The sequence below is a fragment of the Channa argus genome, chromosome 16 (assembly GCF_033026475.1).
Source record: "Channa argus isolate prfri chromosome 16, Channa argus male v1.0, whole genome shotgun sequence".
NCBI classification, from domain to species: Eukaryota; Metazoa; Chordata; class Actinopteri; order Anabantiformes; family Channidae; genus Channa; species Channa argus.
Genome location: NC_090212.1, coordinates 16803558 through 16829141, shown reverse-complemented (window position 1 = coordinate 16829141; position 25584 = coordinate 16803558). Strand labels below are relative to the sequence as shown.

Here is a 25584-nt window from a genome sequence, read left to right as displayed (position 1 = left end):
CAACAGGTTAATGGATACAACAGCTTTTAAATTAGTCAAATGTCATCGTAGCAGTGTTTAACTCTATTTTGTACAAAGTATGTACAGTATACGTTATATTATTTTGCAACCATGTTGCTTCCATTATGCTAATAGTTCATGCTGTGCAGTGTTTCGCATTAACAGACTTAATGATAAATGGCAACATCTGCTACAGACGAGCAGCTTTAGAAGATCAGCTCAATCAAAAAGACTATGTCCATACAAGGACACAGATTCCCGTTTATTAAGTAAACTGTATGCATAGAGTCCAATTTAACAGCCTCGAGCACCTTCACAAAGGTGATTAGGGTTTGGTGGTTGTGTATTAAACTGCATATCAGTATTTCTTGTCCACCTTACACAAAACGCTTTCAGTGAAGCACAACACACTTCAACTGGAGCTCATTCTCCAATATGACAAACTTGAAGCAACCTCTTCAAAACAGTTTCACTACAAACTGAAGATTAAAGACAGGGGCACAGGCTATATTAAATAGTTTTGGTCTTTACATTTAAAAAAAAAGATTATGGAATTTCAAATATCTGGATACTGCCTTTCATAGTTCACAGGAATCTTCAGAAACCAATGGCTGCCTGAAATGACACATACATCGTACTATCTGATGTATAACAAGCCTCTGAAAATGATCACAACAAATGTTAAGAATACATGATTTCTTTTTAAAATCTGATATAATGAAGCTGATATCCTTCATCCTGATGATGTCCTTAAGAATATTTTCTCAATAATGATGAACCTTCTTTAGAAAAGATAGAATAATGTAGCTTTAAAATAAGTCTTACTCTTTATGAAAATTTAATTTGCAGGCACCCCCTTGGACCTTTAACATGACACTTTCTCAAAGATATAAGGTTACAGCAGCAACCAAATCAAATGACTTATACCAAGCTTAAAAATGGAAACAGAAAGTAGGCTGTGCTGCTGCTGTTTGGCAGCATGACTACCAAGATACATTTTCAACCCACAAACCGTAAACATGCTCTCCAGGCATTTGTGGAGGAAATGATTTAAGAGTCTATTTCAGTATTTGATATACTGGATATTTGAAAACATGGTAACTGTATAATTTTAGTCAATTTGGTAGTTTGCATTTGCTCAATCATATGTCCAGCTGTGATTTAAAGCGTACTTGGAGTCAGGAAAAATAATAAAATGACTTTGAGTTATGTATATAGAAACATGTGTCTACATTTGAGACGGCCCGTTTTGTTAAGAAATCGGCTTTATGGAATATACGGAGAGAGTTTAGTTAGGAGTATAGCAATTTTTTCTTTTAACACATTAAAGTAACACACAAATGTAAACAATCTTCCTTTTGAAATCTTCATTTTCTCTAGAAAAATAATATGTGGACAAATTAAGGACATGTAACGACAGAGGAAGTTATGAATTCCAACAATGGCACAACTAGCCTTTGATGTATACGTGCATGTAGATAGTAGTGTTTTCTGTTTTGCAAAGAGGGCACAAAGCATGTTTTGTATACATGCAGAAGCGCATACAGATGCACTTCCCTCACTCTTCAATTTAGTGAAAACATGGGTGGAACAGTTCATTTGTTTAAACTTGTGTAGTTTACACTATCAGGTCCGGGCAGGTAATGCTAGACAAATTGTCAATCAAAGAAAATGATAAAGACTCGTGATCAAATTGAATATTTCATTTCTAAGCTTTATGTCAAAGCCTTCTTATTGGATCCTAGCTTTATATTAGTGGACAACTATAAATTAAGAAACAAATGTATATGAGTGCTTAGGCCTCAGGTCTAAAGCCCTGCACACCTGTAGCATCGGATAATACTGAGTCATTAGCTGTTGTGTTGATAACAAACTGCCACTGGTAACAGCAGGCTACTCTTCCACTGCTCTCAATCCTAAATGTTGTTTTAAAGGGATTGTCTCAAAGTGAAACAGGTAGAACAGGTCTAAATCTTTAAACAAGAGAACCCATAAATACAACACTAACCTCTCACATTTTGAAGCTACTACAGATGTTTCAAGCTCTGTTGGGTCAAATTTAATAATGAGGTTCACACTTGAGCATGTTTACAGATTATATATCCATCAATCACAGCTAACAGATCAAGGCTATATAAGCTGGTTCAAATAATTATGATGATGAACCTGTTGTAGTAACTAGCTGAAAGCACATTGTAGTTGTTCCTATTTAGGTACACACTTTACCACTGCCCAGAAAAGGCCATTAGACTGCAGGTCCGTGTGCAGCTACATAAAAATCTAAAGAGTGTGAAGCATCAGACTTCAAGCAACAGACAAACTTCAGTAGCCGTGATGTGAAGGGTCTGCTGATGAAAGTCTGCGCATGATAAACAGCGTATGCAGGTTTTATGAAGAAAGCTGTTCTTAAGAACAGTCAGCCAATGAGGCCCAGTGTGTCAATTTGTGACCTGTGGATCGGACAGATCAGGGAAACCTAACCAATGCTTTAATAGTTACCAAACTTGTTACTAGGCCATCACCAACTGTCAAAAGCTTTTCTGATTTGTACACTTCCTTGTTTCCTTTCAATGGCACTTTTCCATGAGCAAATATTTGGTCCATGGAAAATGCAAAGTACATAAGTTGTCGCAGCTTCCTGGTTTTTGAGCATTCTTTTGTTTTTTAAATGAACATGCCAGAAACAGTGGTTATGGTTATGATACCTGATGGCATTGATACTATTAGTACAATAATTGTTCCTGGTTCAGTAATTATGTTACACAGATACAGCATTACACTGCAATAACATTATTAGATTCACGATGCATGGCTTAAAAAAAAAACTACTAAAAAGATTAAATATAGCAGAAACATTTGTTTTATTATTCAATGTAATATTTGTTTTAAAATATTATTTATTTGTTTGTCAGAACTTCATTACCCACAATGAAACTTGGCCACCAACATTTGAGTGTGTCAAGAAAATACCAGCTACAAGTAGCTCGGTCTGAAGCTGCTTTTTCCACATGTGCAGTAATGCTCCCCAGGAAGAGAATTGATGGGTAAAATCGTTAACAGTGTCACTTTAAAAGGTAAGACCGCTGACGATTCCTGTCCCTGTTCTGTTTTATCTTATGCTTTTATTAATAAATCCAATAAAAGCCCAAAACCATCAATGACCCTAATGACCACTAGCTAATATTTGTATTGTCTGTCTGTAGTCAAAGCATGAAATATCTTATTCCTCTGTGCCAGAAAGCTCCATTGTTGTTCAAAGCCTATTAAGACATCTGTGAGACACACCATTGCAAAGGGGTGACATGCTACTTCATTATAATAAACATGGGCACTTTTGTTCATTTTGCCTAAATTTCAAATACAAATTCATTCATCCTGTTGCAAATACTCATTAGAGCATCAAGTATGTATAAATCTGGAGCTGAAAATCCTCCAAAACAAAAACAAAAAAATAAAATGGAAAATATTAAAAGTATATATTTATGGTCATATGGTCATTGTTATCGGTTATTAAAAGCTGGACTAATACATTGCTAATTTTGGTCTTGTCTAGAGATGGGTCTATAAAAAATAAAATCAAAGTGAAGAAGCAAAGTGGCAATAATGCGTAATTCATTTGTTAACTTGCAAAGGAGCTTTCTAGTGAGGGCATAGGACTCATAACTTTTGCATGGCCTACCCCTAGCCAAAACAGACTGGCCCTTCAACCGAGTTATTTGCAGGTGACATGGATAAAGTATATGGGAGTGCATATTGATATTGAACACATGTCTGTGGACAAAGGGCACAATGTGTTGTGGTCGGCAGCATCCTCTGAACAGAGGCACAAGCTTTGTTGTGGCAACATTCTCTACAAGTCAGCAGAGATGATCTTGGTTGATTGGGTCCAAGGGTAAATATTTTCGCTGCTGGCAGACATTTCCAGTGAATATAACGTGAGAAGGGCAGGCTATTACACTTAAAGAGAACCAACAGTAGCAAGGCCCTTTCCAAAAACTGTAGTGAACCGAAACTAATTATCAAAACACTTGTCATCAGGTGACAGAGCCAGCCTATTTCATCAACACCTCAAGTTACACAGGTGGTACTGGCTCTGGGTAATTGAGCCTTCATAATAATTCTGGTGTCAGGGATTATGACTGAGGAAAATCTCTCCTAGAAGCCAAAAATGGATTCCTCGTAGCATTTGTGTAAACAAGTTATTTCAGACAGACGGAAGGCCCTTCCCTCTACTCTCTTTATCCATGCAAATGCTGGCCACAGATTTCCCGGGTGTGGTCACGATGGGGAGCCACCAGGTGATGAAGGTGGAGTGAAATTTGTTACAGAACAAATATGGCCTCTAGTGAGTGGCATTCATTTGAATCCTAATTTGATTTCCAATGTAAAGTACACACTAAGTCCCTTTTTGGCTTTCCTAAACAAATGGCCTCCTGATACAGTGTGGGAGATGGAGAGGTGGATGTGTGTGTAGGTGTATGTTTGTGTGTGCTTGTGTGTATGATTTGTCTTTCATTTTCATAAACCTTTCCTTTTTAACAGCTTCTATCCATCTGGAGAGCAACATATCACTAACACAAATACACAGATGCTTGAGAATATACAACAAGCACCACTTCTAATGTTTTTCTACAATATGTATAATTGCATAAAAAAGGTACACAAAATTTGCATTTAAATTAAAACTCTTAGAGCAATGTCATCATCTGCACCAGACCTTTGTTCACCGCCAAGAGGAACTGCTTGAGAAATGATCCGCCCCAAGGGAACTTTTTAATATGTAAACAACTGGCATGCTTCAACTGCAAATATTTTCACTTTCCCTCTGTCTACTGTAACCTTGCCATTGTCACCAACAGTAACAATAAAGCAGAATTGCTAGTGACTAGGATTCACTGGAGGAAAAAAAAAAAAAAAAAAAAATGAACACCACATTTCTGTACTGTATGCATCATGAAAAACCCCTAAACATAATATTTTTTGCAGAATACATCTTTTGTTGTAAAACCATTTTTACTCAACAATTTACCAATGTGAAGACCATCTAACAATTTAGTAAGTTTACTCTACACACCTACAACTGATTATGGGTGATAAAATGTTCATATATAATCACACTTTCTAAACTGAATGTAAATTATAACAGTGAATTCTAGTTTCTTTAAAAGGTCTTCTTTTACCTAAATGTAAAAAGTATAGTTTGTGTTCATACTAGGGTTATTATACAGTTTCAAAATTTTAGTTAGTCCCTCCAGGATTTTGCAGAGTGTTTTTTGATTCTTGCACCCTAAAATTCCCTTATCGCCACAGCTTAAAAAACAAATATGATGCATGTTGTGATGTTTTAAATCACATAGCATTTATGGGGATTGGTTGAATTAATTGATTAGTACTTTTTCTACTGTCATTCAAACAACAGCACCAGCAGTTCTTTGGTGTATTAACAGTAATTAAAGCTATTTCTGTATCCCTGGAGACTACTGCACTTGTGTTGGCTGTGCTAGTTAACAAACTGGAGTATTGGCAGTCAGAGTGTGCAGTGAAGACAATAATACCAAAAAAAATAAAAAATTGGTACTCAAGTTACCAGTGGGGTATGGCACACATTTCACCTGCACTTCCTTTTACTTGCCTTTGTGCGAAGGCTTCACATTAACATAAGACTGTTTCTCCTTAGTGCATTATCACATATATTGACTAATGTTAACGGCTTCTGCCTGGATGTGTTCAGCAACAGTACACAGTGTAGGCCACTTGTCTTTTGGAAGCATTATGCAGTTAATAAGTTTCGGCTTTACTTTTTTGTTATTGCTGCATAGCCGCTTCTAATGTTATCCTACACAATGTTTACAAAATCACTTGCTAATGAGGTTTTTCTTATATAAAAAAAAATAGAGAATAAAAAAAAAAAATTTTTCACCCAGCCCTACTAAATTCCATTTCTGCTTATAAATCCCTCGAAACCTTAGAGAACACACAGCACCTTTAAAATGATGTAGTTCAATTCAAATCACCCCTGTCTTACCATAGCAAAACATGTGCAATCTGGTGGACACGCTTATCTGCACTTCTTAACATTTCCATTAAGGTATGTATTTTTTGCATGGGTGGTCCCAGCTGAAATCAACCCACCATACTAACCCTGTACTGTTAGTTCCAGGCATTACTCACTGATCTACTATACACTGGCCAATGCACTTTGGTGTAACGCACGGACCCTTTTCATTATCCTGTGGCTGTACTTTGGGTCCCGACCCAGTCTCTGGATACCACACTGGTAAAGAATGCTCGAGAACAGAATCTTTTTGTTTGCCTCCAGACGGAAACACTTAACACATGCTCATACTGCTGCACCCACATGCAACAGAAAAAGGACTGTGGCCTGTAAGGCAATACACAACCAAGTGTTGGTTCACACTGTCACACACTTATGAGCACAGCTACAAGATTTCATGCTAGATTTTCCAGATTTAATAGCAACCTGTAGACTTGTGAGTAGAAAGAAATGATCTAGTTTCATAGCAACAATTTCTTGCTGTGGCATAACAATTTAGGTTTTGGGTCCAGGTTGAATGTCTTAAAGATGGAGTCACCCAAGCACATTTCCATGTCTTTCTTCAGTTGTTCCTCCCTCACCACTTTGGAGAGAGAGTGAGGCCTAATGTGAGCTGTGTCCTGCCATGCGCTGACAAGAGATGTTTATTTTTAATAATAATTCTACAACAGTGCGGCCCAAGTTATAATTTGTACTATCTGTACAAATTATAACTAAGTGGTTTGGCCTGGAGGTAATCCTCCATGTGCTACTGGGGAGTGATTACAGTCTCAAAAAAAAAATACTGTTAGTGATAATTGGTCACCATGAATGTGGATCTTCTGGCTCCGGGGACTTCTGATGCATACCATTACTGTGTTGTGTGAGCCTATATACTTGTTCATTGCGTGAATGCTGTGTAATTTGACAACTATTATATTGTGTCAGAGGCTTCTCTTGATATTCATATGGACCTACTCACAAAGGTCACACCCAAAAAGCATGCAAGTACAAAGGTATTAAATTTCATACTCTAAGTGTTTGTGCGGGGGTGTAGAGTTGGTTAAGCACGCACTGCTACTGTAGCAGGATAGCGTTGTTTGTTAAGCTGCAGCTTGCTGAGGATTTCCAACTGTCACTAGTCTAGGCCTCTGACAGTGCACTTGCTCACACCTCGCTGCAGATCAACTTTATATCCGCTGTAAAGCTGTCGACTCGCCGTAAACAGAGCGAGTGGCAACCACTTTCTCTTATGCCTGCACTGTTTCAAAGACCTGTCACAAGGCAGGCAGAGAAGAACGAAGCGTGGCATGGTGACTGGCTTTATTTAGATGCAAATGTATTATATTTGTTTGTATTTAGGTTTTATCTTATGTGAGGTGATGTGAATGATTATGTAGTTTTACTGGCATGATGAAGGATATTTCTGTAGACTATAGACAAGATACACTGTCAAATAACCTGTAACATCTTCACCTTTCAAGCTACTAGACACTAGACTAAATCCCACCGCTATACCAGTTAATTTACAATTAAATAAATGATCATATTATATTTTTCCTATTTATGTATGGTCACTGTAACAATACCTTTTTCTGAGCTGCTTATTTAAAAACAAAAAAGCATTTAAAGTTTTGGCTACATAATGAACAGATTCAAGTGGCATTGTTTTATTGTGTAGCGCACAAGACCAAATCTATAAATACATATGAGGATCACTGCATTGTGAAGTTAGAAGGTTGAATGGTTTATCCCTTATTTATATATAGCCAGTGTGATTTTTTTCTTATGTGGTGTGTTAAGATCAAGTATCGTGGGAAAAACAAACTTTTTTCATGGTTTATCCAATATTTAGTTATACAGTTGACTTTAAAAGTACATCATTTCCCATGAGACATTAGTGTCAAGGCTTAAAAGACAAGGCAAGCCCAAGTCGATATTTCAAAAGAAGTTCAGGTATATCTGGAATAACAGCAGGGCATAGAACTGAACACTGTAGAAGTTTTTAGAAAGCAGAGATTACAGCAAGAACACTGGATAATAACTTCAGGAGAAAGTGTCATTGTGTGCATTGTATTGATGTGGCCAAAACCTTGTTATGAAGATGTGAGTAACGTTTTAATGCTTCACTTGACGTTCACTCGTGCAAAGTACTGCATCCAGTATAATTTAATGATTTTGAAACATAACTTTGAAACTTGGCAGCTTTTTTTGATCACTGAAACTTGGCTGTGTGAATTCTAAAAACTCAGTTATTTCTGCTTTACACTAACTTTAATTAATGCACTTTCAGTACTCAGCCTAAAATGGAATAACATAATTTGATGCTCTGAAGAAACTATATGCCCATGAAATATGAACTTCATTTTGTCCTGTAGCTGGTAATAAATGCTTTGGATACTCTACCCCTCATTGCGGAAGATGGTTCGGAAGCAATCACCCAGGCTCTTGTAGCTGGTGGGGTCACTGGTTCCTCTCTGGATCTGGAACCTGCAATGAAAAAGTTCTTATTAGACTCAGTGTAGATACATAACCTTTACCGTTCAATCTAGTTTTACTAGTGTTGTTACTTCAGTCTTTTTTCATTTGACCTCCAAATGTTTAAAGACAAAACAATTAAAGATTGTCTTGTAAATAACACTGTGCCAGTTATGTGTAGAACAAATTTGTTTCTTATCATAACCAAGCTAATTTCCTTCCTTATTTTCCTTCCTCCCCTCTATCATACACCTTTTCCCCCCGTCTCTGCTAAGATGAGAGGCTCCTGCCACCAGTTCCCCCAGTGAAGGGGAGAACTCAAATATTTATTTAACCCAACCGATCCAATTAGTCACCCAATTCCCCAAGACCAGGCCCTTTGCAGCAAGCTTTTCAGCTGCTACAATGCTTGTGAGCCAATTGTGAGAGCTCCTGAGTTACATGTACATTTTTAATATGACAGATCCAGTCAAAAGACTTTTTGTATAGCTAACACACTGGTACTGTGTTAATCCTTCACATGAGAAACCAGTTGAGGGTGAAAATAAAATATAAACAGTGGTGAGTAGAGATCAAGTTTAGAGCCAATAATTTAATTGACTAAAATAACAATTAACCACTGATTAAGAAATAACTCAAGGAATACAATTTCTTTACAAACCGAAAAGATTAAGGATCGAGGTAAAACAAAGGCAGAAGTTGAGTGCTTGGAAACGGGACAAGAGAAAGATTCCCTCTTCATATGGCTTCAACTGCAAGGTCACAAGGTCAGCAGTAAGTCGTTGATGCTGGTGCCTGATGGGGCCATAAAGAGCTCCTGGGTTTCAGCGGAGAGGGACTCTAGTGGGGTGAGTGGCCTTTCATATTGCTAACAGATTAACATCTTAGAGGGGTGTCCCTCAAATCCTATTTGGTGGATTCCCAAATAGCTTGTAACCCATTCCTGAAAACCAGTTAAAACACCATAATAAATAGATGTCTGACACCATATTAAAGAGAAGAAGAAAAGAAAGACTTAAGGTATGAGGGGTTGCTGGGATAAGGGATGCAGAGGAAAGCAAAGACTTGGAAGATTTAAGACTACTGGGGCTTGTAAACAAATTCAAATCAGGCTTAATTAAAGTCATATGACACTTGGGTCAAGGATGGAAGGGACCTTGTCCTCAGTCTCACCCTATTTCCTTTGCTCTGTCTGTCCTGACCCAAACTGGCCCTGATAGTGGGGTTGGCATGGCTGTGGTCCAGTTCCAGCCCTCTGACTCCACTTGTGACCCTGGGGTCATCTCATTTCCTCACACGCCTCTCCTACCTAACCATAAAAACCAGGAACCAAACAGCAAGAGCCAGGGAGTGGGAGATAATAGAAAAGACCTGAAGGGAACTGTCAGGCCCCTGGCCAGGAAGCTACAGTACAAATTTAGTTTTTCACAGCAACCAGCAGCACAAAATAAGCCTCATACAGTCCATGCTAAGTCCTGTTGTAAAGAATTTGTACAAACAAAAAGTTCTAGTTTATGTTGCAACGATCATAGTAATTAGCCTCCATGGCTCTGTCAGCAGACAGGAGACCCAGGAAAATCGTGGGGAAAAAAGAAAAACAAAATACACGGCTTAGCGTATTCCCTTCAATCATAAGTAAAAGCTATTAGAGACAGAGTATACTCAAAGGTGACCAAGACTCCCCCTCCTCTTCATCTGTACCCACACCCCATTCTCCCCAGATTTGTGCTTTACAGTCCCAGTGCTGCACAGGTGAAAGCAAGGGCGAGTTAGTGATTCTGTGAGCAAGACAAGCTCTCAGAAGGTACATAATCCTAATGTTCTTGCCCATCTGACCTTCACTCCCAATAAAAGTACAAATTCAAGGCGTCTACAAAGTAGTTATAAAAAAGCTAAATGCTAAATGAACGGGGTGTAGCTTGCTCAACTACCATTCTTTTCATTTTTATGGACAAGAGCATGGTGTTAGAGGGCCTTACATGACTGTGTCCACTCCTAGACCCCCATGGTAATGGGCTCGAACCGGGTAACAACAAAATGGGCTGTCACCTAAAAGAAGACAAGATGCTGACGTGAGGCTCATTAACAATGGTGTTAAAAATGTCTATGGGAAGGAGTAGGGCAAGTACTGGGGTGATGAAAAGGCAAAAGGCTTGCTGGGCTACTAAGGAGTAGGCCAAGCTTTTTAGGAGAACTCTTAAAATGTGCTGTATTAAATGAGGTGGCACCATGCTCACCTCAGAATTCAAGGTCTAATAGGGCTGATTTAAAATCATATTTATAGCTATTCAGACATAAATTAATACCCATAATAGAGAAGTAAGGACCTACTCTACATTCATTCTTCATTATACTGTAATAGATCAAAATGTGCAATTTTCTTTAAATATAGGTGTCATAACTAATGTGTGTTGCTGTGTATTTGGACTGGTTGCTACAACGAGAGCCTCGTTCTATTTATGACTTTCCTCTTGAATTGCCAAGTGCTTTGACAAAATAAGGAAACAAAAATATACGATTAAGCAAAGAGAAGGAATTAAAAATACAAGATGGTTGGGATGAAAGTTGAGAAACTTCATAAGTTAGATCTCAAGTGCATAAGACAATCCAGAAGGCAGCATAAAGGGGAAATCTATGTTTTACAACCAGACAGTTACTTTTAATGAGCAGGATCATAAAGATGGTAAAAGTCCATTGCATTGGTACATGAGGTTAACCTTTCCAAACTAAATGCTCCAACATGGCAAATGCAGCCAATTGTCGTTCAGGATAAAACTGTGTAAACAAAAATAAAAGGGTCCCCTATGGACACATGGCTGTCAACAATGGTGAGTTGTCAAAACAGACACTCACAGGGTAAAACATGTTATGACAAATAAATAAGGTTAAAAAAAAGTTAATGACAGTTGATGTCTAAACACTTGTACTGTAGGACTGAACATGCCTTTAGTCCTTTTGTGCATACTCCCAATTTTGGGAATCTAGCTCTTGCTTCTCTGTGGTTTGCACATACTCTGTCTCTTTGGACAAAAGCATCTGCCAAATAATTTTCACCTCCACCCTGGAAAATAAAATGAAAAGAAACAAGAAAAACAAATATTGATGATATATCTTTGATGAAACAGTTGAAAGAAAAGTGTTTGATTAGGGCAGGAGCAGGCCAATAAAGAAAGACCTTCAGGGACAAGAATAACAAAACAGAGTTGAGGGGAGAAGATGCAAGATGCTAACAAAGAGGAAATGATAAAACTTGGGTGCTTGTGACACTGCAGGCTGCCAGAGCTTGATCTGGGCCAGGCCAGATTGGATTTCAACAGCACTACAAACCTACTGGAGTTAGGACAGCCGAGAGTAAGGAGCAAGCTTTGGTATGGATAAGAGAGAAAACGCTGGCTGTTAAAAGCACTACGACATACTTCTGTCATTCTGGATTCTTGCTCACACCGATAAAACTCAGATTCCCTATGGTGATGTTGGGACCAGTTTGCCGGTCCAGATGTCTGCTCATATACGGCGACCTCTGTGACCCGAGATCAGGCAGGAAAAAGGCTGCATAAAACAGCACGGACAGGCTAGGCTGGGCCAGGCTAACACTGAGACACAGATGTTATGAGCATTACAAACTTCTGGTTGAGTGACAAATCATTCTATATGTTTGAGTGGACTGTAGCAAATTTAGAAAACCATGAATGCTAATGTGGAGCAGATAGGTGGAAAAAATGAGATGTTTTCCAGTAAGTGGTTGCATAACATAAGGAATTTCTCGGGTGTTTAAACTGGGGTCTCTTAACCCCTGCCAATTGCTGTTAAGTGAAATTGTGGTGCTAACGTTAGAGCAATAATTTCAATTATGGCATCATAAAGTTGTAAAACAAAATTTTGCAGTAGATTTGTGTGTGTTCATGGACAGGTATTACTTTGTCAAGAGAACAGAGGATTAGAAATTTTTCTTTCAAAAGTCACAAATGACATAGATTCATAACAGCAAAATAGGAACCAGGCCAGACAAGCTACTCCAGGTCAGGATTACTTGCTGATAGAGTGACCCAGGCCACTGACAGTAACACACACTTTGAAGTGAGGAAATGCTGCAGAATTGTTGAGACTCTCTCGACCGCAGATAACCACTGGCCCTACCAGAGTGCCCTCTGGACAGTAGAAAACTGCCCCGCATGGCTCCAGAGAGAAACCTGAGAGTCACTATTACTACCCTGCATGCTCCTGTCTCAGTCCTGTCTCGTGGGCCAAGAAGCTGTTGTAAGCAATGACACTAAATCGGTCATTTCAGCTTTATGTTATATTCTTAATTCTGTTTAAACATCGGTGAGTTATTGGGTTTAGGTGTTTATTTGAACCAGAATCATATACAGTAAATAATGTTTTACACAATTAGCTTAACTGTAGGATACAGAAACCACTGCACAAGCATACACGAATAAAGAGATTTAGGAAAAAAGCTCTTATCTTTCTCTGTCTTTCTTTCCTTCATTTATCTTTTCTTTTAACATTTAGCTGACATACATCTTCTTCTGACAATTACCACTAGCCGGTCCTCAACTGGTATTAGTGACTAAGAACATAGGATGAGGACTTAAAGCCAGTTTAGACACTTTTTCCAGGGGGCGACCTGGTCCGGTCCGTTAGTTGAGCTTATTTTTAAATGCAGCGTATGAAGGGAATAACACAAGTATTTAAATAGGCTTGTAATGTATAATGTTAACCTTAAACAGTTAGATATACAATTGTGGCTTGCACATGATTGTGGCGTTCAAAAATCTGAACAGTAATGGTCTGCAGATAGATCACCTGAATGTTTGTCCTTGAGATTTGTGCTCGGTGGTTTCCCAGAGCAACCCCTTTTAAGACTTCTTCAAAATACACACCAGCAACTAGACAGCCTATATATTTTTGAAAGCGAGAATAATTAGAAGGCAGGGGAAGGCAAATCATGAGCTGAGCAATGGCTTCATGGTCACATCTGAATATTTTTCACCAGACTATGGTTTAAACACAAACCTTACACCTGACTGTTGATGCATTTGTTGACTTCAAGAGGGGCCTCCTTGTTTTCTCAAACAAGATTCTGTCTACACTTCTGGCACTATGTCAAAACACAAGCCCACACTATAGAAAAGCAAGGGTGTTCCAATAAGTGTCATTGGACATAGCTAAAGAACTGAAACATCTGCATCCACTCATCTACTATTCAAGAAGAAGTGCCAAGGTGGCGGAAAATATTGCAGTTTACCTTTCCATACGGCTAACAGTTACTTGCAAGGAGTTTGAAAAAGGGTGATGGGAGCGATAGGATAGATTTAAAAAATAAAATAAAAACATGGGACAGCAGGGGGGCAGCACTGTGGTTGTAGCACAGTGAGAGTCTAGTGAAATCAAAGCACACAATACCTCCGCTTTGTAATTAGTGTACTGGAATGTGAACTCCATCACTGATAATGATTACAGATGCTCTATTTCAACACACACACACACACACACACACACACACACACACACACACCTACATCTGCTCTTTATGTAAACCTCTATGTAGAGATGTTCCGAGCCAGTCCAAAGTATTGTGCTGGCCTGGGCATATTTTAAATGATTTGTATCACCGAAAGCTTATCAAAATCCAGCCCTTTCTCTCCTGAACTCTAATGTAAAAAAAAAAAAAAAAAAAAAAAAAAAAATCTCGACTGTGACAGGATATGATCTTTCCCCGTCATGAATACCTAATGTACTCTCCCACCCACCTCCCCAATGAACACCACACCCTGATTTTCTGTTTTTCCCAAAACACAATACACCGTGTTGGCACTAAAGATAAATCATGAGGTGAACATTCATACAGCGGACTGAGGCATCATCCAAAAGAATATGAATTGATTGCAAAGGCATAATTTTTAATCCTGTCAAATATGCAGCTCTTCTGTACTCATGAAAAAAACTTGTTTGCTGCCTTTTGAACTGGACTCACAACTTGGTCATGCTTGTGAATCAAATCCTTTTGATTCGATCTTCTATGCATGTACCATGTGCTTGGTGGGCTTATACTATTAATCAAGTCTCTTTCCCTCTCTGAGCAGACATAATGGACACTGTCCTGTCCTCTTTACAGAGTAAAGACCAGCTATCAGGGCTGCTGCTGCTTTGTTGCCTGCTGGTTTAGGTGTCAGAGATTCTTTCATAAGCACACTGGGGTTCACCAAGATGTTGGGGGCAAGCAGAGGTGGAGGTGAGAAAGAGGGGAGGAGTGAAGCCTTTGGGCTGTCACACACTGCCTCAAATAGACTAGATGTCATCTGTCAAAGTCCTCATCAAAGGTCGCTGTTAAGCCCCCCCAAGTTGGGCACACTTTCTTGCGTGCTGTGACCAAATAGAAGTAGTGTTGCCATAAATACTGCTGTGAGCATCGGCCAGTACCAGATTTTTGTAATCAGGCTTGAAAGAAGTTACTGGCAGGCTTAGTGGTCTGCAATTACTCTTACAGCCATGTCATACAACACAATTTGCAATTGCATAATTCAATACAAATCTTCTAAAACACATGCACAACAGGGATTTAAAACAAAACATTACATAATCGCTTAGCAAACTACAGATTCAGAAGTAATGATGGAAGTTTAAACAATGCATTCCACATGATGTTGATATATAATTAGGTTTATATTAAACAAAAAGTAGTGGTTGATTCCACAAAAGGAGAACTGAGGTGGCTGCTGAAAAACTAAAACCACAGAGGCTAGAATGTAAAAACAACAGAAACAGTTTAGCCAAACAGCTGGACGAACAATGGTTATGTGAAAGGAAAAAGATAACAGGGTAATCACAATGGGAGAGTAAGAAAGACAGAAATAGTAAGGAGCAGTGGCTGAACAGAGGTGTGGCCAACTTAAATGTTAAAATACATTTTTTGGGGCTTGTTATGGCAAACATATTAGAACATGTGCACCATGTGTAAACTGCAGGAAGTTCTCAATGGCAGGAGAGGTCGTTCAGCCAGACACAAATACGAGGAAGGTGTGGTTTGACTCTGAGCGGAAGTAAATGGGGTGATGGGAAGTTTCTTTCAGATGAGCATGAGTATGTTTGCACAGGCATGTGCATAAGGGTGGGGCTCCGTGTAACAAGAGCTCAACATGAAGGGGGATGCGGGCTCTGTGCAACTCTCTAATGAGACGGACAACCTGATCAGAGTCAGATGGGGTGCCCTGAGCATACAGCCCCCTGCCGAAAGCGCCGACCCGACACCCTTTGTTACCTCCAAGTGAGCTGAGACCAGCCCATGAACCATGTAACTAGGTGGTTTCCAGGTTAATGAAAAGCTGCGACTCTGGTCCCACTGTCTCTCTCTGGCAAACTGACGTCCGCCCTGCCACCCCACACTGTAACCTTTATCTTCACCCCCACATTCCTGCTCTTGTCAGGGGCAATTAACTGCTTACTTTGTGTGAAGCATGCTACATTTACATTTGGGCTGATTATCATCATCCATACTTTGTCACAATGAAAAGAAAATGTCTGTATTTGTTGACGGACATCTATGAAATGCACTATGGACACAAGAAACTGAATATGTACAGATGTGAAGTTGTAGTGTCCATCTATGATTTAATCCCCAAACAATGCCCCGATTGTGTTGTGCTAAGGCTGATCTGTACCCCACTGTGTGTGTGTGCTCCAAGAAACTGAACTTTAAGTTGTACCTGTACATACAGTATGTTATGATGTCTCTATGTACCAGGTGGTACTCAAGTAGCATGGCTGTTACTACTCCTACTACTACTCCTACTACTACTAATACGACCACCACCCTGGCAAGGTGAGCATTTTAGAAGTCATATGAAGTCATAAGATAGGTGTTTAGGTTGCAAAGGTGAGCTAAACATTTATCAATTTTAAATAAAAGTTATGTATGGTCCGATTTCAAAATAATTTAATTTTAAAACGCATATATGTATATATTAGGATTTTGGAGTGTTGGTGGGACAAAGTCTATTTGAAAAACCTTTCTTGGGCTTTTGACCTTTGTAATGGGAATATTTTTTGTGAGCGCTGAAACTGAAAAGTCCCTTACTACTGGTACTGTCTTCTAAATAAAAGGTCAAAAGTTAAATATGAGTAAAGCTCAATATATAACTAGGTGTAATTAACAGGAATTTGTACTGCATCATTGTAATGGCCAAGACACTGAACCCCTACCACTTTGTCGCAGAACTGATGATATTGTAAAATAAATTAAGATTCCTGATTTCTTTCAAATCATCACAAATGAAAAACTGAATCACTTAATATTTGGTCTTTTTGCTTTAAGAATTAGAATTATTACTAGAGTGAGTGACTAGCTGCTTCCCCTCCAATTTCTTCTACACCGATATGTAATGTGTCAATGAGCTTATTTCAATATAAATAATACACACATTCAGCTCTTTTACAAGGATGAAAGAAGTGAGTTAAACAGATGGAACGTAAGCCCCTGCAGGAGTCCCTTAGATGTAAAATAAGTACTTGTTAGCAAAGGTAAGTAACAGGGGTCATGGCTAGGCTGGTCAGGGAGCACAGTGGGTTGAGGTGAAAGTGCAAGAACAAACAAAAAAAAGACACATTGTGAATCATTTCACAAAACTTTCACTTTTAAGTCCTGTTAAACCGACATATATCATACATTTACTCTACATTTATTTGATAACTACATTTGCTTGATGCTTTTCAGTTTAATAAAAAGGTAACAAATGTGGTGGAAAATTCCCAAGCTTCCCAGCAGTACATAAAGTACTTTAAATTTAATTATAAAATTTAGATATTAGACACGATAATGAAAACTGTTTAGGTCAGGTAAACTAAAATCCATCATTCAATCATCAGCTGCAACATTAAAGTGATGACCACATCAGTAAATCGTTAATTGTAAACCAATAATGTTAAATTCATTGATGTCAAATGAACCATTCTGTCATAGTGTCTGCTTTCCTAATGGACATGCTTTCCTAGTCTGCTTTAAAAATATCTCACAAGTAGACCACATTTTGTGTTTTCCATCACGCTGAAAGTTATGTGTCACTATTTTTTCCAAGTCCCTGGAACCCAGCTATTCATTTATCTGTCAAAGCAGTTATCTTGGCAGATGCATCGGTATTTGTTTAATGGAAAAAGCTGCCAAGTGGTCTTGACATTCTTTTGATTCATAACGGCAGCATTTGGCCACTGGTGGAGTGTTTCTACACCAACGCCCGAAACTAAATCTAAATGTGCAAATCCCCCTCCCCCTCAGAGACAAGGGAGTAAGATAAACCCTCATTTGGAAAATAGGTAAACACAAGCTCCCAGGCAGGTACACATTTTGTCAAGTTTACCTTCCAAAAAAAAGGAAAAAGGGGAAAGAAAGAAAAAAATCCTTTGATTCTGAGTTGGTGGAAAAAAGTAAATTTGCTCCAGTTGCCATTCAATTTGGCCTGGTGGACATTAAAGCAGGAGCCGTTGCTTAATAAGAGCCATGCCTGAAAGAGAGAGAAAGAGAAAGAAAGAGGGAGGGAGAGTAAGAGAGAGAGAGAGAGAGATCGCCAGTGGAGGTGTGTCTGTGTCTGACTCTTGGCTCCAAGGTCCCTGCTAATAGATTTCAGCTCCCTCAGTGTCCCAATTAGCTGGTATGTATGCTTAGTTTATGAAATCATGTGCGGATGTTAAGTGTGAGAACATTCACGTACAGCATAAATGTATATCTATACATGTACTGTATGTGTGTGTTTGTCATTCAGAGTAAGCAGCAACTTCCTGTTGTTTAAACACTCTTGACATTATCTAAAGCTCCCCAATTAAAATAAACAGAAAGATCTTTCTGTTCTGCATTTGTTAGAAAGACCCAGAGGAGACTGTGAGCCAAGACCAAAAGGAATCAATTTACACGGAACCCATTCTCAGCAAAAAAAAAAAAAAAAAAAAAAAAAAAAAAGAAGCAGCCTATCAACATAAACACATGGCGACGCAAACAGAAAACAAACAGATAAACCTGTCCAGTTTTAGAGCAGGTTTTACCGCTTTTTAAAGGAAAAGCATTACAAAGAAAATAGTGAGTGCACTTTTAACCCTGACCCCGTATGAGGATGGACATGGCAGAGCTCAAAACATACCTGTAATAAACCCTCAAAGCTCCAACACGTGACCATAAATCACACCATGTGCCTTCAAAGTATCAAATATCAACTAATACAACACTGTGCACCTTTGCCTTTTATCGTTGTGCTTCCTTCTCTGTGTTCTGGTGGTGGCACTGCCTTCAAAGTGCAACCATCTAACTTTTTTTTAAAAAGGCACACTGGGCAATTTATTTACCAAGAAACTGCTGCCATAAATGACAGAAAAAGCAGTACAATTTACTGACAAGTAGTGAATGGGGCAGGGGGATCAGAACAAAGCCAGAGGTCTTGGCTGGGCCTGTGAAAACCTATAAAGCTTTAGTAGTAGCCCACGACCTGTTTATGGCTGGCTGAGACACTGTGGTGTGAGCCTCCTGATCACTATACAGCTTCAGTCCTCTGCGACACTTGCATAATGCACAAGCAGGAGATTATAGCAGCAAGGCAAAAAAAAGTAGAGGAAAAAAGTGTAACCCTTTTTATTTATTTTTTTTAAATATGGTAATAATAAGGTACAAAATCTGAATCGTTTGAAACATAAAACATTCATCGTTAACATTGTGTGGGGAATGAATAGGCAAAGGATGTATTTCATTTTCCACAAAACATTAAAAGGCTCTTGGCATTATTGCCCATTTGGGTGGAGAATAAGTTCAGAGCTGGGCCAGGCCCCTGAGCTGGGGAAAAAAAAAAAAAAGGCCTGGTATGTTCGGAACGTCACTACACCGAACCAAATACCCACTGACAGGATTCAAGGCAGATGTGGAATAAAAATGGCTTCTTTATAAGTAGTTTATGCTTTAGGTAAAGTTCCACATAAACAAGTTAATGTATGAGTTGTCAAGGTCAATGTGTGGCTTACCTCGTTTTCACCACATCAAGGGGATGCATCAAACAGATCTCTACCAGACCTAGAAAGTAAAAACAACCAGATTAAGTTGACTAACCATAGATATGTAGGTGAATCCAAAATATGAAGATTCTACGAGATTTTTTCCATCAGTTTCTACTTTTTTGTGCTACACATCTAACATTGCTCTGTATGAATAAATAAAAACATGCAGATTACAAAAGAGCAGTCTCTGACACAAAATAGATGTTTCCTGGATGGACCTCAAGTGGGACTTAAGTGGGCAGCTAGGTAACCATCACCCTCTATTTTAAAATTACGTGAGACAAATACTGCGGGGAACATACTTTAATTACTGCAGGATATGGCACAATCCCCCCCAATGTACAGACGAGTGACAAACTAAATAAAAAACAACAATAACATTATTATTAGCAAGGTGTTGTATCTGCACATTGATTCAACGTGTCTCTCAAACCCTACTGAAGGGATGAAGCATCATCAGCTCACAGTGTGTTTTACACGTATAAACAAACATGACAATACAAAAATAACTGATCTTTTGTGTCGCACAGCCATTACACATTCACAGTTTGATCTGGTGCAAAAAGAATGGGAACTCTTTATTATTTTTATTTTATTTTATTTAACTAGCCAAACTATAGTGGTAAATTTGAACAAGCGCTTCCAGTAGCTGCAGATTAAACATCAGAGGGCATTTTGGATTCTTCTCTACTTACAGCTTTACATTAAATGCAGGTAATGCTAAGGGTTCAGTAACTTGTTATTGCGACTGTAAAAACCAGATCTTGACACACAATGCTGTCGCTGTCTTCAGTGAGCTATTTGCTTCAAGCATCACTGGTCAAAATATTTTGATTTGTACAGTGTAAAGTTTTATGTCAAGTGTGACAGTTCACCTCAAAATAATCTGATAAAAAAGATGTGTGACTGCTAACTAGGGCATTAGTGACTGAATGTTTCTTTAATGTAGTTTTCCTTTCATTTTAAAAAGGAGTTTAAAATTTCTATGCAAATTTGTTTCTCGTTGCTACCAAAGGGCTTCGACAGCCTTGCAGAAGAATCTTATGATCAAACTGCCAAATACTTCTATATTTATTTTCATTTTTTAGCTAGTCTCTGTGCCAAAGAAGGCACAGGTGGCTAATAGAGTCTCTATTTATATGCAGTTTTTTATGCAAGTTTTTTTTCTTTTAATCATAAATTTAAAACTTTAGCAATGTTGTGAGCAACAACAATGGCATTCCAACAATGGCAGGTTTCAAGCCAATTTCAAGATTGAAGGTTTGTCCCCTTTATGTCCCTCATGTCCCTTTTGTCCCTCATTCATTCTTAACAGAGGTCTGTTCCTATTCCTTGATCTTTAGAGCAGATATAAGAGCTTTAAGATGACCAAAGATTGCAACACCCTCCCTGCTGTGCAAAGATAAGAGATGTACCCCTGTACCCCTGACAGGGTTTAGCCTGTGAGAGGGTTTGGATAACCAGATGGAGTTCTAAGTGGAGCACCATCTCTACCACAGCAAAATAAGCAAGTTGAGGCTAGGGCATCTTAAAAGAAATCCTCCTGTGTGCCTTCCATTGGAACTCTTCTGGTGCATCCAACTAACTGAAGAATCTGGAGCTCCAGGGTAGACCCATTTTGCTGCGAAGAGGGACATCTGGTCTACCTTGTTGAACCCGCTGCCATTGCGACCTGACTCCAGATAAGCAGAAGATAAATGATGGATGGGAAGTAGCCCTATTTCCAAACATTTTAGAGGAAGGGAGCTGACAACCATATCATCCACACAAACCCAGTGCATCATCAATGTGCCAACAGCTGGAGAATCAATGCAGCTGGATCATCAGTGTGGGACTCTGAGGTTTCACATGCATGCTAAATATGTGCATCTGTGTTGAAACGCCACTGCTTTGGCTAAGAGGCCTTCTGACTCAGTTTGGTTTTTTAAACACTCATAATTCTCACTGCATCTCTTTACTGGTGCTCTGAGGGCTTTCCCTGCAGATTCCACTGTGTGTGTACACAGCTGCTGTGCAATATGGGCTTTCTAATTTGCTCAATTAAACATATTGTCTATAAAAGTGTGTGTCTTCTGGGGTTTTTCCAGGGAAGTAATTATCAAGTGAAATACCACAGAAAAAATTACTTTGTCTACAGTTGCATCTTAATGTATGAATGGGAGAGCTAAGAACTACTGAACCACGCTACTAAAAGCAAGAGTCAAACAAAATTCCATATGTCACGGCTCAGTTATCCGGACTATGATTATTAATGATTTTGCACTGAAAACGTAAACACAAGACTGCATTGCATGCATAATTTTCAGGCCTTGCCATTAGTGGGGCCAACAGTCAAGATGAGTGGCATCTAATCTTTCACCAGGTAATCAGATTACGTGATGAAACCAAACCGGCCCGCTCAATCAGCCTGTGCAAACAATGCTGGGAAGTGACCAAACGTGCTCTAACAGGTGATCTAGTTGTCGAAGAGTAGAGCCTGGGGAAAAAAAAAAAAGAGAGATAGAACTTCTACACAACCATTCACCTATTCAACACATACACTTAGTAGGAAAGCAAACAAAGACCAAAACCAAGAATTACAACTTCAACAATTCTCCAAATCACCGTAATTCCTCTGAGTCCTCCACAATGCTTGTGTGTGATACACATCCATGTATAGATCATGTTTTGTTTCAAGCAGGGATCTAACCTACTGGCAAAAAAAAGGCAGCAGGAAAGCAATGGTTTTCAGTCTTATGTCTCCTGATCTGTTCGGATTCTGACTTCCAGGCAAAATAACTTTTCTAAAGACCAACTGCCTACAATATGACACAGCGGCAGCATTATGATAACTAAGTCTAAAGGCTGGTGTTTTGCCCCACAGATGTTTTCGGTTTCGTGTCAATATGACCATGTTATGTTTAGAAACATTCATCACTTTTTCCTCCATCTTTAATCACAGCACAAGCATCGCCTTCAGCTACTGAGTGGACAACAGATGTCAATGCAAGAACGATGCAACAAATCTACAACCACAAAAATGGTAAACACACCATACTACTACTAATGTGAAGATGGCAAACAGGTTTGTCATCAGTTTTTTACATTTACTTCTTTGTTTATTACTATCTAAGCTAAAAATGAGGAAAATATGTGTATCATCATTGTAGCCTGAAAATGGTATGAAATGGGATGGAGTGCGGAAAATAACCTAAAATATACTTGTACATACATAAAGGTGGGACTGCAATTAGGAGCAGAAAAAGTAGTTGTAGATCTGAAACATCTGTGTTGTATTTAATCAGATTGTCATTGTGACATTCATGCCATTTATTTCCATTATTACCAAACAATGACAGAAATGGAAAGTGTTTTGTACCTGCAAATAGCAGAGGGATGCCATGCCACCTTGACATGTCTGCACAAAATACTGGCAAAAAGCAACATAGCACCCCCTGAAACTGCAATGCACTGGCTTCAATTTTGCATTGGCGCAGGAGGTGGGGGACGCATAGTCCGTAATTATATAAAGTCTATGGTATGTGCACATCTGAGTTTGTAATTATTAGTTATTTAATTTTGATTTTAGGCCTCCTCATAAACGTCAGCTTACACAAACTCTAAAACCTACGATATACTTTCAGCTTACGAAAACATAGATAAGAGTAGCGACATCTACTGTACTTCTTTTTAAACATACTTACTTCTGCACATGATTTGGATGGACTTCTTCCTCACGAACTTCAACATTTTCACAACACAAAGAGAAAACAGTGACCCTCTGGGACATTATTGATAAGATTACAGCAGAGATAACAGCAACGATGGCATTAATGGTAGGTGGGCTATGTAGATTCATGTAATTGTGGACAAGCTTAGTAAGGTTTTTTTCTAATTAGACCTGCAACACTCTCATTAAGATAGTGGTTTGTTGTATGTGTATAAGTGTGGGTATTTGTGTCTTGGGCTGTGACTAGTTTTATATCCAAGCACACAATAAACCAGCCTCCTTATATATGACGTTAATGTTATTTAGCAATGAATGTTGCTTTCTACATCCAATATTGCAGTTGCAGAGGAATTAGGGGATGACAAAAGAAGGATGTGTTTATTTTAGTATTTGTCTATGCCCTCCCAGATGAGACACCTTAAGAACAGCTGATAGAAGACGAGATGACAGGCTGTAGGGGTTGAAAAAAAAAAATTCACTATAAACCTAAATTGACCGTTGTACAACTTGCTATGTTCTATATCTGTTTATGGTAAGTGGGCAGTTTATTATAAGAGACAACATAGTCCAGATTAAAAAAACACAAAACAAAAAAAACAGTATGATTGGGTATACTTTCTATGATAATGACTAACATTTTTGGTGATGGAATACATTAGCTGGCCATTCCCATCATTTCCCAGCATTCCTGTTGAGTATTTTCTGCGTCAAGGTGAAATGAGGAACAGTGAAAGGTTTTCCTGTTTAGAAAAACTTAGTCACAGGAAACAATGCAGGTCTGTGCCTTGTCAATCAAATTACAAACACAATTAGCAGAGGACACTGTATTTATATATCACAAGACAGATGCAACTAGTCACTGAACTGAATTATTATTAAGACTGTTCTTAGTTGGGCAATTCATTGTTTATGTTTTAGGAAACAACATTGCTTTGTTTTCTAGCCATGATAGTTTACAGTCACATTAATCCTGCTAAGCAAACCTGAGTATAAATCAATTATATTGGTGACACATCATAGAAATGTCTTGTGCCAAGTTCTTAAAACACATCATTTCCAAAATACACACTAGATTTTCCACACCAGTTGAGATGCAGCTTTTCACTTCACTTCACTCCAGTGCATCATCCTATTGTACTCCAGCTGTCAGCATGTACTACTGTATAATCACAGCACACTGCAGCAGTGAACCTACAGACTGTTGGGAGCATTTCACACTTTGCTCTTACCGTGCACCATGCAGCGCTAGATGATGCTACAGAGTTCCTCCTGTTAAGTTGCTTGCAGCTTTAATCTGGCAGCAACGTTTTCTATAGGAACACACCTCTTCCACTTGTGTGTGTGTGTGTGTGTGTGTGTGTGTGTGTGTGTGTGTGTGTGTGTGGGGGGGGGGTTGTTGGTAATAGGGTGACCTGCCACCTGGCTGACATTTATGGCTTTGCTACGCATCAGTGAGTGACATATTGGGAGGTTCCATTATTTGAAAGTTCTTTTGTTTCTGAATCACAATGGTACTGACAGGGCTTGTCAACCACTGCCTTGCAGACACACACACTCCATCAGGCACAAGAACTAATGGCAAAGGAGTGTCTGGAGCCTGGCCGTTAAGAGTCACTCTTACATATGCAGCATATTATGAGACTGTTATTTGCCACAAATCCATATGTTGCCAAGACGTAGTGTAAAGGCTAATTGTACTGTGGAAACAAAGGAGCTGCAATGATACAGTGAGATATTACTTGAATTTCATATTGTGACAAGGTTTAGTGGTTACAGCTTTGATTAAACACCAGGCTTTAATAGTTGCACAGAGCTCACATAATGTGTAGTGTTTTTACAGTACAACCACAGAAGCTGGTTTTGGTTCAGGCTCGTAGATAAGAAGAATATATTCCAGAATGAACAAGACTGGGTGTTAAAAAAGTGCTGCATTACCCATATTTAGCTGAGGTGATATTGTTTTAAAGATGCAGCAGGTCTCATTGGCGCACCCAACAAGTAGTACTTGTACTACCACTGCTGTACTGGTAAGGCATGCCAGGTCATATGATGACTTATCGTCCAAATAGTGCACATCATACGTCATGCAAATGAGATAATTATCTGAGTTGGTTTTGGCTCAGGAATGCACACAGTTTGCTCCCACGCAAAAGTAAGAAGAAAGAAAAAAAAAAAAAAAAAAAAAAAAACAACAGCACCAGTGAGCGATTGCTCAATTGGTGCAGGTGTCATCCATCATGCCAAGACACACACTGAATGACTGTAATTCCCAGTAACCACAGAGGGAAGGTCACTGCCACAGGAAGTAAGGCTCCCTCAGTTAAATTTACTAAAA

At 38.9% G+C, this 25584-nt stretch overlaps 1 protein-coding gene across 5 annotated transcripts in view; it reads right to left on the bottom strand.

Annotated features, from left to right (window-relative positions):
* slc25a21 (solute carrier family 25 member 21) overlaps positions 1 to 25584 on the bottom strand; it is an 83591-nt gene that overhangs the window by 11053 nt on the left and 46954 nt on the right. For 3 of the 5 annotated variants that reach the window (XM_067478954.1, XM_067478956.1, XM_067478952.1), the window contains 2 exons: positions 19508 to 19556; positions 8441 to 8524 (listed from right to left, as the gene is read on the bottom strand). In XM_067478954.1, coding sequence (XP_067335055.1) covers positions 8441 to 8524; positions 19508 to 19556 — 133 coding nt within the window. Of the gene's footprint in view, positions 1 to 8440; positions 8525 to 10491; positions 10611 to 19507; positions 19557 to 21853; positions 21954 to 25584 lie in introns of those variants that run through there. The other 2 variants (XM_067478955.1, XM_067478953.1) reach the window with 2 other exon arrangements.